At 41.0% G+C, this 15,410-nt stretch overlaps 1 protein-coding gene across 1 annotated transcript in view; it reads right to left on the reverse strand.

The window, feature by feature from the left end:
- The window catches only part of VWDE (von Willebrand factor D and EGF domains), a 57,162-nt gene that overhangs the window by 8,484 nt on the left and 33,268 nt on the right, over positions 1-15,410 (reverse strand). The window contains exons 14-24 of the mRNA XM_034759360.1: positions 14,898-15,053; positions 14,636-14,740; positions 13,198-13,312; positions 10,407-10,657; positions 10,070-10,289; positions 8,614-8,751; positions 7,797-7,973; positions 2,144-2,815; positions 1,687-1,782; positions 1,507-1,602; positions 171-266 (exon numbers count right to left, since the gene is read on the reverse strand). Of these exons, the coding sequence (XP_034615251.1) occupies positions 171-266; positions 1,507-1,602; positions 1,687-1,782; positions 2,144-2,815; positions 7,797-7,973; positions 8,614-8,751; positions 10,070-10,289; positions 10,407-10,657; positions 13,198-13,312; positions 14,636-14,740; positions 14,898-15,053 (2,122 nt within the window). The remainder of the gene's footprint in view (positions 1-170; positions 267-1,506; positions 1,603-1,686; positions 1,783-2,143; positions 2,816-7,796; positions 7,974-8,613; positions 8,752-10,069; positions 10,290-10,406; positions 10,658-13,197; positions 13,313-14,635; positions 14,741-14,897; positions 15,054-15,410) is intronic.

Genomic DNA, 15,410 nt, shown 5'->3' on the forward strand with positions numbered 1-15,410 from the left:
GCTAGTAAGCCCCAGCTCTAGTAGCCTTCAAATAGTCATCTTGGATTTTACTATTTGCTAACAGCAGATACAGTGCATCAGAAATGTAAAGCATTGTTCGTTTTAATAAATCCCAGTGCAGGGGAATAAAAGTTACTGTATTCTTGATTTCTACATTTTCATTTGCTTACTTGTTTCACACCTGGGTCCCACAAAACCATAAGGGCAGGTGCAGAGATTTCTGGCCAAGCATGTGCCTCCATGTTGACACAGTGGGTTACAATGTGCTGTAGAAACAGAATTATGTTGTTCAAGAAGTCAGCTCTAAAAATATCTATTAAAATTGGTTATCTTTTAGTGATAACTAAAGGTAACATTTGTATCAGCAAAAAGAACTGGAAATAAACTGAAGACCCGTTGATGAAATAATGACAATGGAGCCCCTCCTTCTTTCCACAGTGATGAAGTGCAGAAAAGGCCAAATTCTGCCTGATGAGCACATGCAGGTTGTTATGGGCCAAATTTGCTGCAAGTATGAGTGGGCACAGCTCCACTGAAATCAATAGAGGTACACCTGTGCATGTCAGCAATTAACTTGGCCCACTGTCTTCAATGGGAGCCATCTGTGCGACTGAGGGCACAGGGACTGGTCGTCATTTTATCAAAAATTACTAATTGTGCATAGTGGGGAGAGTGACAGGCCTGAGAACCACGTCCAATTTCAAATGAAAATATTAAGCCTGGTTTCTGCACTTGGCACTCTGTACACAGATGGGTGTACAAACGCCCACCATCAATTTTTAGTTTGCTAATTCGTATATTTTAAGGACATGGGAGAATGGGGTTTAATCTTTATGCATGTGTGTATATATGTATGTGTAGATATAATATAGCATCCAAATGTACTGATGTCATAAATAAAAATGAAAACCAAAATTCCTTTGGCCTTTACAGCTCACTAAATTTAGGAACATCTCACCACATACAATCTTCATGGAGATTTCAATATTATGAAAGATACTTTAATGATACAGTTTATACATACATTTTATTATGACATGATAAAAGTCTTCAAATATGTAAAAGGTTGTTAAAAAGGGGAGGGTGATCAATTGTTCTCCTTAACCACTGAGGACAGGACAAGAAGTTAATGGGCTTAGACTGCAGCTGGAGATTTAGGTTACACATTAGGAAAAATTTCCTAACTGTCAGGGTAGTGCAACACTCAAACAAATTACCTAGGGAGATTGGAATCTCCCTCAGGTTTTTCAGAACAGGTTAGACAAACACCTGTCAGGGGATAATACTTAATCCTGCCTCAGTGCAGGGGACTGAACTAGATTACCTATCAAGGTCCATTCCAGTCCTACGTTTCTATGATTTCATTTCTATGATAGTTCTAGGAGTTGTGTAAACCAACAGACATCCCTCCCCCTGTCAGGATGAATACTCACAGTAGTGACAGTCAATCAGGGCACAACTTTTTTGGACTCTATGATTCTAATTTTAAGGAGACAGCCCAATTACCTTCCTCACAGGTTGATCCACTGTATCCTGGGGGACATTCACAGACATTGGGCTTCGTGCATTTGCCATGGTTTTTACAGTCAGGTTGACATACAGCTGTGCAAAATCAACACATGATTTTTAGATACTTTCATTAGCACATACTAGTTAGATGGGGTAAATTCAATGTACCATACTCACCACTCTGACAGTTATAACCAGAGTAGCCACGTTTGCATTTGCAAATATTGGGTGCCACGCACTCCATGTTTTTACCACATGCATGCCTACATATTGCTGCAAGGCAATAAGAGAAATAAGAGCAGAGGAATAAGGAAAATGACAGCAGCACGTTAGCATAATGAAGTCTTGCCTAATATGATTATTTATAAACACGTAGCATTGAATCAGCTAAGACCCTTGACATTAAACATGGAAGCTAATGGACACTGAACAAACATTTTTTTTAAAAAATGCATTCATACAACTGAACGTCTTGGTGTGAAATTCAAGCTGTATCATTTTTAATAGTGAAATAATGGACAATTTAAAGCTATTTTCTTTCCAGCCATTATACAATAACAATATCTTTTTTAAAAATTATAAAAATGTCACAGATTCTTCATTGGAAAACATTTAGTATAATTATCAGCAATACCTCTGCAAGTGACACCATCTCCATAATAACCATATGGACAACGACCGCATTTGAAACTTCCATCATGGCTTGGTTCACAGAGAACTCCAGGAAAACAAGGTAAATCAGCACAAATTAATGCCTTAGGCACTGCTGTTGCATCTGATTCCATATCTGTGCCAGGCACTTTTGGTGGGTCAGTGATTCCAACAAAACCAGACCGTAAAAGACTATCCTTATGCTTGACTGATGGGTGTTGAACTTTGTGACTATTTCCTCCTTTTAATACTCTGCTCATTATGGAGGGTATGTTCATTTTGCTGCTAAGCAATGTGTCCTTGCTAGTCTCTAAAGGATTGTAGGCCTCAGATTGTGTCATTGTTGTCTTATCGTGTAATACTGAAAGATTCCTAAAAGATGGCATTGTCATAATGTTTACAGCAGAGCTTTCTCCTGTGTTATCTAGCTGGTTACTGATGGCAGTGAAGGTATGGCCAATATATCTGGTACTCGCAGACTGGTCAAAAGTGGTTATTTGAGAATTATTTCGCTTCCACGGTGTGTTTGTTTTCACTTTGGAGGTTGAGGGGGTGCTGCTGGCTCTTTGCACAGAAATAAAACTTTCAACAACATCTGTAGGACTCGGAGTAAAGCTTGTGGCATTAGGAACTCTCTCAATGGACTGTTGATAACCTACAAAACATCACAGAAGAAAAAAACATCACAGAAATATTACAAGACATTTTTGTATGGGGATATTCAGATCTGATAAAATATATCCTGTGCCTTATGAACCCTTCATCCACACTTGCTAGGCCAGAATAAATACACTCAATAGGATTTAAGCCCTAGGAATGGCCCCTAAGCAGCCAGGATCAACAAAGCACAATGTCCTCGCCCTCCCCGACATGGCCTCTCTGCTGGGAAGGTTAGAATAGAACAGCCCAGCTCTGGCATACAATCAGGGATTCCCCCCACACAAACACAAACACACCAGGGCAATGAGTAGCTTTCTGTTAGGACGGATTACCACCCTCTTTGTATTGCTGGGGACTGAGTATCTGGACCAGAGAGTTTAGTTTAAGATAAAGTGATTGCTTGCTATAATAACATTGCACATATATGTCAAGCCAACCCAAGCCCAGAGTTTAAAAAGCCACATACAGTTATTACTTTGAAATAGCACAAGCCGTAGGAAATGGTTGCCTGTAATACTCATAAAAATGCCCATATAATTTAAAAGGCATCATATAGTTTAATGAAAAAAGTGCTATGAAATAAGAGTTGTTTCACATTATTAAAATCCGAAGATTAATGAGGTCTATATTTTTGCTTGTTATTCAATTATGTTATTACATTATTCCAACTGGTCTGCACCACAAAGATTTTGTTGTTATTGTTCCAAGTTATTTGATATGTTTGCAATATAAAACGCTACCTCCGCACACCAGTTTAAGCTTTTAATCCATCAGAAACTTTAACACACAAAAACAAAAACAAATATTTCAGCAAGTCCTATTACAAAGCTACCAAGCTGAATATGAATATCAACTTCAGTGAGGCAAAGTCCTGTGTAAGACTGCTGCACTGTGCAACACAGCATGGGGAGTAGGTGAGCAGCTCTCAGTGGTGAAAGAACAGGTTAAGGACTATTTAGAAAAGCTGGACATGCACAAGTCCATGGGTCCAGATCTAATGCATCCAAGGATGCTGAGGGAGTTAGCTGATGTGATTGCAGAGCCATTGGCCATTATCTTTGAAAATTCGTGGCAATCGGGGGAGGTCCCAGGCGATTGGAAAAAGGCAAATATAGTGCCCATATTTTAAAAAGGGAAGAAAGAGAACCTGGGGAACTACAGACCAGTCAGCCTCACTTCAGTCCCGGAAAAATCATGGAGTAGGTCCTCAAGGACTCTATTTTGAAGCACTTGGAGGAGAGGAAGGTGATCAGGAACAGTTAACATGGATTCACCAAGGGCAAGTCATGACTGACCAACCTGATTGCCTTCTATGATGAGATAACTGGCTCTGTGAATATGGGGAAAGCGGTGGATGTGATATATCTTGACTTTAGCAAAGCTTTTGATACGGTCTCCCACAGTATTCTTGCCAACAAGTTAAAGACGTATGGGCTGGATGAATGGACTATAAGGTGGATAGAAAGCTGGCTAGATTGTTGGGATCAATGGGTAGTGATCAACGGCTCGATGTCTAGTTGGCAGCTGGTATCAATCGGAGTGCCCCAGGGGTCGGTCCTGGGGCTGGTTTTGTTCAACATCTTTATTAATGATCTGGATGATGGGATTAATTGTACCCTCACCAAGTTCACAGATGACACTAAGCTGGAGGGGGGGAAGGTAGATATGATGGAGGGTAGGGATAGGGTCCAGAGTGACCTAGACAAATTGGAGGATTGGGCCAAAAGAAATCTGATGAGGTTCAACAAGGACAAGTGCAGAGTTCTTCACTTAGGAAGGAAGAATTGCATGCACTGCTACAGGCTGGGGACCAACTGGCTAAGCAGAAGTTCTGCAGAAAAGGACATGGGGATTACAGCGGACAAGAAGCTGGATATAAGTCATCAGTGTGACCTTGTTGCCAAGAAGGACAATGGCATAGTGGGCTGTATTAGTAGGAGCATTGCCAGCAGATCAAGGGAAGTGATATTCCCCTCTATTCGGCACTGGTGAGGCCACACCTGGAGTATTGCATCCAGTTTTGGTCCCCCCACTACAGAAGGGATGTGGACATATTGGAGAAAGTCCAGTGGAGGACAATGAAAATGATTAAGGGGTTGGGGCACATGACTTACAAGGAGAGGCTGAGGGAATTGGGGTTATTTAGTCTGCAGAAGAGAAGAGTGAGGGGGGATTTGATAGTAGCCTTCAATTACCTGAAGGGGGGTTCCAAAGAGGATGGAGCTAGGCTGTTCTCAATGGTGGAAGATGACAGAACAAGAAGCAATGGTCTAAAGTTGCAGTGGGGGAGGTCTACGTTGGATATTAGGAAACACTATTTCACTAGGAGGGTGGTGAAGCACTGGAATGGGTTACCTAGGGAGGTGGTGGAATCTCCGTCCTTAGAGGTTTTTAAGGCCTGGTTTGATTTAGTTGGTGTTGGTCCTGCTTTGAGCAGGGGATCGGACTAGATGACCTCCTGAGGTCTCTTCCAACCATAATATTCTATGATTCTATGTTTATCAACAAGGTTTATATCTGGGAAGTAGAGTTGCCACCATATCTTTAGCTTGCATGTCTTGATATAATATTCATTACGGATTCTCTGCACCAAGACTGATTATTGGCAAGCATACGGTACATTGGTGTTTTATAAAAGACCGCTGTACTAGATAATTCCATCTGATTTAAATTGTTTGCATATTCCAATTTTTCTCTTTTCCTTGTTTTTCTGTACAGTGGTAAATGTTTATTAGGTCCAAATGGGCGTTATATAGGTTCCCACTAGGCTCACTCAGGGTATGTCTACACTGCAATGAAACATCCGGGGATGGCCCGTGTCCGCTGGCTGAGGCTCCTGGGGCTCAGGCTGTGTGGTTATAAAATTTCAGTGTAGACATTCGGGCTTGGGTGGGAGGGTCCCAAAGCAGAGGCTCCAGCCTGAGCCCAAATGTCTACACTGCGATTTCATAGCCCTGCTGCCAGAGCCTGCAAGCCTGAGTCAGCTGATGTGGGCTAGCCGCTGGTGTTTTATTGCGATGCAGATATACCCTAAGGGTTTCAGCAGAGTATCATCTGCTGGCTGTGAACTCTCAAAGCCTTTCAATTAACTGAGATTTCAGTTAGTTAAAATTGTCTTGATTAAACATTAAGTAGACTAAGAAAATCATTTTAAGGTATTACAAGCTGAAGGATTTGTTCATGGATTTAAATAATATAGCCTGGGATGCAGTGTGTGTACATGTGTAAAATGTATCGTCACAGAGTTCTGAAAACGCTTTCTAGTAATTGAATGTTTGAATTTTTCATAATACAAATGGAGTTAAAGGGCCAGATCCTGAGTCTCTCTGAGCTTCTCCTAATCCCCTGGCCACCTTCTGTTAGTCCTTCTTGTCCTTCAAAGGTCAGAGATGGCATAAAAGGGGTGGAAGTGAGTATAGCCAGAGCACCAAACTGAGCTGACAAAATGGCTTGTATGGGGCCTTTGCAGATGCCACAGCAGTCCTACTGCAGCAGCTCTACCTTACTGTAGTGGGGTGGCTGTCCCACTCCCTGAGATTATGGGCTGTGGCAGGCCAGCGCAGACGCACAGCCAATCAGAGAAGGGCTTACTGGGAGCCAATCAGGGCCCAGGTTGGAGACAGCCAATCAAGGCCAGGCTCTATAAAAGCCTGCTCAGGGAGAGAGCAGTCAGTCTGTCCCAGGCCTTTGAGAGGGGCAGGTCTAGCTCCAAGCTGGGAGACTAGCACCATGGACAGTGCAGAGCTGGCCAGGCTCAGGGAGCAGAGGGGAGCTCTAGCCTGAGGCCTGCCAGGCTGCAGGCCCTGAGTGGAAGGGCCTAGCGGGTGCAAGGGGCCGTAGGGGAAGCGGCCCAGGGAAGCGGACAGATGAGGGGACAGTAGGAGGACAGTGAGGCTGCCGCCAGAGGGTCCCTGGGTTGGGACCCAGAGTAGAGGGCGGGCCTGGGTCCCCCCACTACCCCCTTGCAGTACATCTAGCCATTGGCTGCAGGGAGCGGCCAGTACAGACCACGCCAGATCCCTGATGGGAGGGATTAGACTTTGGGGGGGTGTGGTTGACTACGGTGGCTGGACAAGGAGACTGCTGATTGACCCCCCCGGAAGGGGGTGTGGAAAGACAGAGGGGCATTGCTGGAGGGCAGTGGTCCTGTAGGGGATGCCGTGAGTTGGTGAGCAACGAGGGCTCAGACATGCCAACCGAGGGCGAGACAACGGTTGGGACACCACTAGGAGGGGGCGCTCCACTGGACTGAGCTAATTCCTGGAACAACCAGTAGGAGGTCCCTGGTACTCTCCAGGAGCAGGGAAGTAACACTGAGCCAGACTTAAGGATCTGGCCCTAATTCTTCTAGAATACTATTAGATGGCCTTTTGCAAGGGGAAATTTTCCGGCAATAGCATGCTAAAGTAATTATTATATCTCCTGTGGCTGAAAAACAAGCTATTTGCAGTTGAGGAAGAATTATCTGGTTTTGGTTACACCAGTAAGGGCGCATATCTCTTTCCCCACTAACATTTTAGAAGATGAATGGGAAAAGATGTGGAAAGGAAATTTCCTGAGAATGTAGCTTGACAAGGCACAGAGTTGAAATGCCAAGTATAAAAGTTAAAGGAGTTCTGGAGGTTAGAATTTAGAGTTCATTTGAAATACTCCTCACCCATGTATTTAGTTTAAGAATTAAAATGGCACTCAGTATAATGCCATAAACCACTGTCTGTTTCACACAACAGCTGTCCCCTCCCTATTCGCATTTTATCTATTTTATAGCACTAGGCAGGCACACAGACAAAATACAACATGTACACTATCCCTCATTACAGAACCAATCAGGTGACTTTGCTATCTTAAGTGATGTTTTGATATTGACATTTTAGATCAGGAATAAGAATGCAGCCCAAGTAATGCATATATTCTGTTTCCTTTTAATCTTAAAAATTCATGTGAATAACATAAAATTGACTGGTAGCTTTACTTGCCAGATACATTCTCATCAGTATGTGCATCAGCAATTCCATTTTCTTCATGAAAAATGTAATCTTCACCCTCATTCCTTCCCATTTCTTCAGTGTCATCCTCTCTTTCATCATAAACATCTTCAAAGCTTTCTGGAGCAAAAAGATGTGAGGGAACATCACTTGTCAATTTTGTTTCAACTGCATATAAAACAATAGCAGAGTTAAAATGCTAGTAAAATAAAATACCTCAAGATTCTGAAAGGTCAGATGAACGGGGTGGGGGGAAAAGGGTTCTCCATAGTTTTTGAAAAAGTACATAACCATACCAAAACCTGAATTATTCAGTAGTTGCAATATTACATAATCTTGCAGGCACCTTGGCAAGTCATTTGTTTGATTTGACTAAATGTAATTAGATTTCTTAAAAAATAATTAGGATATTTGGTCAATAAATGCACATGGTAACCAAACACTGCACGTTAATGGGAAGTATCCTAGTTCTATAATATTAAATATCTGCAAAATATTTACAATTCCTATTTCTAAACATCTGAAGAAGCATTTCCTAGATAAATGGGCTGGTGAAAACTGGTGTCGTTCCAATGAATTAAACAGAGCTACTTCGATTTTCACCAGCTGTGTATCTGCTCTCGCTGTCTACTGTCACATAACAGTAGGGGAATTATAAACCTAATATCTGACTTAGCAAAGATACATTTTGATGAAAAGTATATAAGATATCTGTCAGCTCTCTAATATATTATTGTTTGAAATATGCAACAGACCAAAGACTCCTAATGTAAGGTGATTACAGTATTACAGGGAAAGGTTATTTTACCATGGCATATCTCCCCATCTCCATGTAGACCTTTTGGGCATGGACCACAATAATAGGAACCAAAAGTATTGAAGCAAAATACTCCAGGGAAGCAAGGCTTGGATGCACATTCATCAATATCTTCTTGGCAGTCTCTACCTAAATTGAAATACAGACATTTAGAGTATCACTTTACTTAACTTTGGCTGTACATTTAAATAAAGTGGAATTTACGTGGGCAGTGAAATAGAAAACAAGTTCCACATATATAAGTACAAACTGCACGAATTCTGCAGGTCTGCCGTTAAACCATATTTCCATTAAATAGTGAATATTTTCCTTATTGTAGAATATGCATAGAGGGAAGGTTTTGTGGACTACAATTCAGCAAAGCACTTAAGCATGTGCTTAACTTTAAGCGTGTCTATGGTCCCAGTGAAGTCAAACCCACTATTTATGTGCTTAACGGCAATGCTAAATTGGGGAAGAAAGTATGAGATCATTTGCTCTTCGTAGACGTTATCAGCCACAATATAAATCACTTGTTATAATGTAGTCAGAGTGACTCATCATTCTTATCATTAAAAAACATAAAAAGGATTACCTGTGTTGTGTTGTGTTTGAAATGAATAAAAAATATGAGCACAGATAAACAAGTACATGTTCCGGCATGTTCTGCACATCCTTTTTAAAGGGAGATAGAACTGGATGGTGATTTCTGGATGGATCCCCAGGTCTGACTTGGGGGATCCACTGCCAAACTTATAAACCATTCCTCCATGCTGAAGCACAGGGATGCCCGCGCTGTGCCCCACAAGCTGCAGAGTATACAGACCTCCTGCATGGAATCCCTGCATCCTGCTCCTTTGCACAGTGGAAATGCAGTTGTTCCACTGACTCCGGGACTTCTAGTTAGGCTGCAAGATCTTCCCCTAAATCCTTTGATTTCCTATACCTACTTACGCTCAGCAAGTAACTGTATTTGTTTGGGGTCAAATTGTGCCCTCAGTTATACACATGCTGTTCCACTGACTTCAGTGGACTGGTGAAGGTGTGAATGAGAGAATAATTTGGCAGAATGCTTTTGTTTCTTTCAAATATCACAGCAACTGATTCACAGAAGAAAATTTAAACCCAATATATATCAGCTTTATTAGGTCAGCCTCTTCACTCTGGAGTGGCCAGTGAACAAGTTATTACAGTCAGAAGCATTATGATTTGGGTTTACAGATTGAGTCAGCTGGGGCGAGACTCACAGCTTAATAGTTTTTCTGATAGAATAGTGTCATATGGCCAAGATTATGCACACAGATGCAAGAAAAATATTAAAGTCGCTGAATAATGTAGTACGTGGTATTATAGCACAAGAGTATAATACTTCTTCATATTATCACAACAAATTAATTTCAATCTATACAAGTAAAAAACAATTAGAAAATGTCATTTATCTACTAAAAAAAGAAAAAAAATAATTTACCCTGTAGCCCAGGTGTGCATTCACAGTAGTAGCTGTTTATCCCATCAACACATCTGCCAATACCACAGGGATTAGATTTACAATAATCAAAATTCACTTGACAGAGGTCACCTTCGAAACCAGGCAGACAGACACACAGGTATTTTCCACTTCCAGATGGGAAATGTATATTTGTCACACATGACCCACCATTTAAACAATCACACGATTTCACATTGACCTACAAGACAAGCCCAATAAAAACAGATTACTGCTTACGAACTAGTAATTAGTTTTGTCATTAGGTATCTTATAGGTTAGGAATTAGTGTGGGTTGTTTGATTGTAACATTCATTACCTCTATTATTACTTTAGTCTCAGCATTGCAATCATCTGTCAAAGAAAATGTCAATTTCTGTGAACTCTTTGCCACAGCTTTCCATATAAGGAGGCCAGAAGGGGAAAGGCTGGCACCTTCAGGACCAGAGTCCAACATAAAAAGGATGGCAGAGCCTTCTGGATCTGATGCCATAAACTGGTACACAAAATTTTCCCCATAAAATGTCTGTAGTGTGCCTTGCAAAGTTTGAAGCACAGGAGGCTCATTGTCTGCAACAAAGTAGACATTTTCTCTTTTAAACAACAGTTAAAACATATTTATAAATATGAAAAGGGATAATTTTCTTCTAAAGAGTCTATTCTGACTTTGATGAATGCAATTAATTCTTCTTAACTTTAATGGTACTTAAATGGCACAGAAAAAAGGCCCTGTTATCATAACTTTAACAAAGCTTATAAACAAATTATTTATTACATAGAAAAAATATTGCAGAAAGCTTATTTTATCTGTATGTACAAAGAGCCTCAAACCTCTTCAACCATCTGGACGTATACTTTGATTCTCTATAAATCTGAGCATAAATCTGCACTTGAATTACATTTTGTAAATGAAAGTATCAGACCCCATAAAGCCCAGAAATGGTTTACATTTTCCTTGAGGAAGCTCTTATAGGACAAGAGCAATGTCACCTCTTGAGCAATTTGAATGAAAAACTCTGCCACTAAGATCCAGATCCACTAACATCAATGGGAGTTCTGCATGCAGACTGCTTGCTGAATATGGCTTAATTTGAAGATGATGCTCTTTAACTATGAGATTCTGTTAAAAAACATACACATTTAGAACTACATTTTCAGAACTGAACTCTATTTATGTGACTGCAATTTTGAGCCTGCAGATAGCTGTGTTAATGGGGACAAAAATGGGTTTCATGTCCACAGTGAATTTCATGTGAAAATAGTCGGTGATCAAATACCACAGTGATGGGACCCTGCATGTAAAAGATAGTTATCCATCCAACAACCTGTCTGAAGACATATATCAGGTAGTTCGAATTTCATTTACTATCATTTATGCTTACAAAGTTGAAGGTACAAATGTTTGTGGACACAACTGTATCCATAAAATCTACTAAGGCACAGCAATATTTGACTATTTGAGGCCCAGCGGAAAACCGGGGCCTTATCTAAATTATTCTTTCCACAATCACATTAGATAAATTACACAGAACTGCTCAGAATAGTTATTTTGTTAATTTGAAATTTCTGCAAAACAATATTAATACCCAGTTCTTATATAGTGCTGTTCTTTAGTAGATCTCAAAACAGAATGTTCTATTGTCAGAATGCAAGATGCAAAATTAGAGTATATAGTAAGTCTAGCAGGTATGCAGTCTTGACTGAGATCCATAGCCTAGCTGGGCCCTCAGCACACAAAGCACTAACTGAATCCCATGGGGCAAGGCCACCCATAGCAGCAGCTGTAGAGCTGCCCTGCTACCCCAAATCCCATCCCATGAGTCACTGACTCTACATCCTACTCACCTATTGCAGTGGGGGGGGGCGGGTAGGAAGGCATGGATCAGTGTTCACGTCGCACTCCCCGTCAGTACCCGGCCCAGGCCGGGGAAGCTAATAATCTAGTGGACCAAATTCGGTGATGAATTCTGGTCATGTGCCAGCTGAGGCATTTTGCACATACGCTAAGAAGTGGGGGGCATGGGAGAGTGACATCAGGAATCTAGTGCCAACCTTGACTTTCCAGTTGGAGAGGCAGGTTCTCACTGGCTGAGTGGCAGCAAGGGAGTCAGTGAAAGTGAGGGGTCTGAACTAGATCACTGCACATAAACAGAGACACCAGTTGTCAGGAATGGGTCTGTTGGTACCAAAGAATTCCTCACTGAGACTTCAGAAGATAGAGAGGGCTTAGCTCCAACTCCTCACCTATTCACCAGCTAATTTCTGGTATACTGTCAGTGGGCTCCTCATTTAATCTGGTTCCTCTTCTCTGCCCCCTCCCCCACAAGCAGCTCTAGGGGGATTACCAAAGCTCCAGGGGCTGCAGTAGCCTTCATGCTCCATGCACATGGTGGGGTGGGAGAAAGGGAGAGAGAGAGAGAGAGAAAGGAGATAGGTTCTACAGCAGTCCATTAAGTGGATAAGGGCACTGAGTCTTTATGAGCTCCCAGCCCTCTTCAGCAGCAGTGTGGGACTCAGTTTGTATAAATGTATATTAAGTCACTATGAATTTAGTTTTCTCCTAATTATTTTTTTCTTTTAATTGTATCTGAACACAACCAATGACTATTCTTTTAACATGTAATCATTAAATCGATTCTATATTGTTGTCAGTGTACATGGTACAATAGGTGAAGTGTGTCAAACATTTAACAGGTTGTTGTCCCCAAGATCATACCAGGCAGAACAAAATGCACAGAGAATGGTGAGAATACATTATTAAATAATTGGCTGATTTTCATTAAGTTGTGTGTGTGAAAATAGGTACTTGCCTCGACTTACTGCAAATTTACCAGGTCACCAGAGTTGTGCACATGTACCAATCTGGTCATGTGCTCACATGTCCAAGTTTGTGCACTAAGAGCCTGATCCAAAGCCCACTGAAGTCAACAGAGTCTTTCCCCTGACTTCAATGGGCTTTGAATCAGGGTCATAGCGTCCATTTCACATGCACAGTTTAACAGAAGTCATAATCAATATTTTGCTTGCATCAAAACAATTTTGAAACACCACCACTTCATTAGGTTTTAGCCTAATTCCTGTGAGAGGCTCCAGAACAAATTTGAACTTACTTTCAGTAACTGACCAAGTTAACTTTGAGATGTCAGGTCTGCAGAGTAAGCATGGGCTGGTGGGATTTGTATCTCCTTCCCCATAACAGAGGCCATCTATGTTGCATGTTTTCTCCTTAACAGAAATGTCAATGTAATTGATTAATGTTTATGATTTTCTCTTGTTTCTCAAACAGTAAATCTTTATGTACTTTAAAATGTCAGAGAAAGACAATCTACTCTAACTTAACAATTTAATTGAATAAAGTATTCATTTTTGTTTGGGAATGAATTTGAGGGCAACATTTTCAAAGCTGCCTCATCCCAATCTCTAAATCTGTTCTTGTAAATTTTGTGCATGAAAAATCCCTATTGTTACAACAATAATATTGTTGACACTTCTTGCACTTTCCCCTGATAACGTCCTGATTCTTTGAAGATATCCCAAAATGCATCATTCTATGACAACACTGACATCGTGCATTGCATGCACAGCCTTAAGACTTCTAGGACCAAATTTATCCCTGGTGTAATGTCAGTGAAATGAACAATTGCACCAGGGATAAATTTGGTCCCTGGTCTTTGTGATGTCACAAGGTAATGTATTATTTTGCTGAAGTGGGAAATACTAAAGTGATGTCACAGAAGGAAAAAATGAATTTTAATAAATTCATTGTATTGATTATCTGAATGTCCCCTCCCAGCCCTCATAGCTTGGATGGTGGAGGCTTGCAGCAGATAAACCTGTGCTTCATCCAATTTGATCCTTGCTTTGCAGTTGACCATGAATGCTAGGTACGCCTTTAGAGCTAGAATATGGTATTTATCTACTTGTCTTAGAAGGGCCTGGTGGTGCATAGCGACATCCTCTCAGAGCAAGCTCAGGGGCACAGGTGGACAGTAGTCCTCACTGGTTTGGTGCAAAGCAGGATTGCTCAGCTTGCTCCCCTCATTGCAAGACTTCGCTGCTGGTCTGGAGTGAGGGAGGTGCATGGCCTCACTTCCTCCACCCTCGTGGAGGCATCAGTGGGAGCTCCATGCATGGGTCTACAGCAGTTTATGTATCTAGTTGGTTTCATGTGTAGTTCCTGCAGGAACACGATGGATTAAGCTATTTTAGGGCCAATTTGCTCACAAGAACAGACGTACTAACTTCAATGGTGCTTTTGTAGGACAGATTCTGATGCCTGTTTTTATTCATAGTATGTGGTCCCTTGCTTCAGAAATAGTTGAATTAATTATTGTGGAATAAAGTACGATTCATTATTCACCATGAATAAGGGTATCTGAATCTGACCTTGCCTGAGTAAGGCAAGCAGTATTTAACAAATAATAGTCTATTATGTGAACACATGTATTAGACATCTTCCAAGGACTCAGTTGGCCTTTATATTTGTTTCCTAGCTCAAACTAAGATGCAAATATTCAAAATAAGCATAAATAATAATGAAGCACATACCTTTAATGTACATAACCCATTTGCCTGTGGTTCACATGTTTGACAAGCTCCATCAAATAATGTCATTGTTTTAGGGTTGCTATAAATGAATCCATCATTAGAAATCTGTAAGATGTTACAATAATAATGCAATGAATTTATACCAAGATATCCAGCAAAAGGTTCTAGTACTATTTCACAAATGACAACATATAAATACCAATTTGCATTTTAATAATAATAATTGTATCTCAAAATTACTATTTGAAATGACTGTGGGTACCTTGATTTGCCACCTCACAATAGGTTTATCGTCAACCTGATCCATGACATCAGATTGCTGACCATCAGTCGGCAGTTGGCAATCAACAGTTCTGGTGTTTTGGAAGGCAGCCGGCGTAAACACAGGTTCTCCCAGGATCCATTTACCATCGCTGTACTAAAATAAAGGACAGAATGCCTGTTTTTTCATATCACTGCATTCTGAAAACATGTTTATAACAGAGAACATGTACTGAACACTATTAAAGTACATGTGTCTTTTCTATGGCTAGTCACACTTCGGAATGGTGAAGTGCTATGGAAGTGCTAAGTATTATTATTTATTGATGAACACATTTCAGCTTAGGTCTTCTGTGTCTAATTAGAAATGCTAGTTTGGAACTGAAGGCCCAGATTCATCCCTGCAGTGAGGCCATTTGGTACCACATGTCCAGAAGATAATGGATCTAAAGCTGGGGCAGCCGGCCAGGAGAGGATCATTCATTGTGCGGGGGAGCTTCTTTAGTAGTGTAGA

This window comes from Trachemys scripta, chromosome 2 (genome assembly GCF_013100865.1).
Source record: "Trachemys scripta elegans isolate TJP31775 chromosome 2, CAS_Tse_1.0, whole genome shotgun sequence".
In the NCBI taxonomy this organism is placed as follows: Eukaryota; Metazoa; Chordata; order Testudines; family Emydidae; genus Trachemys; species Trachemys scripta.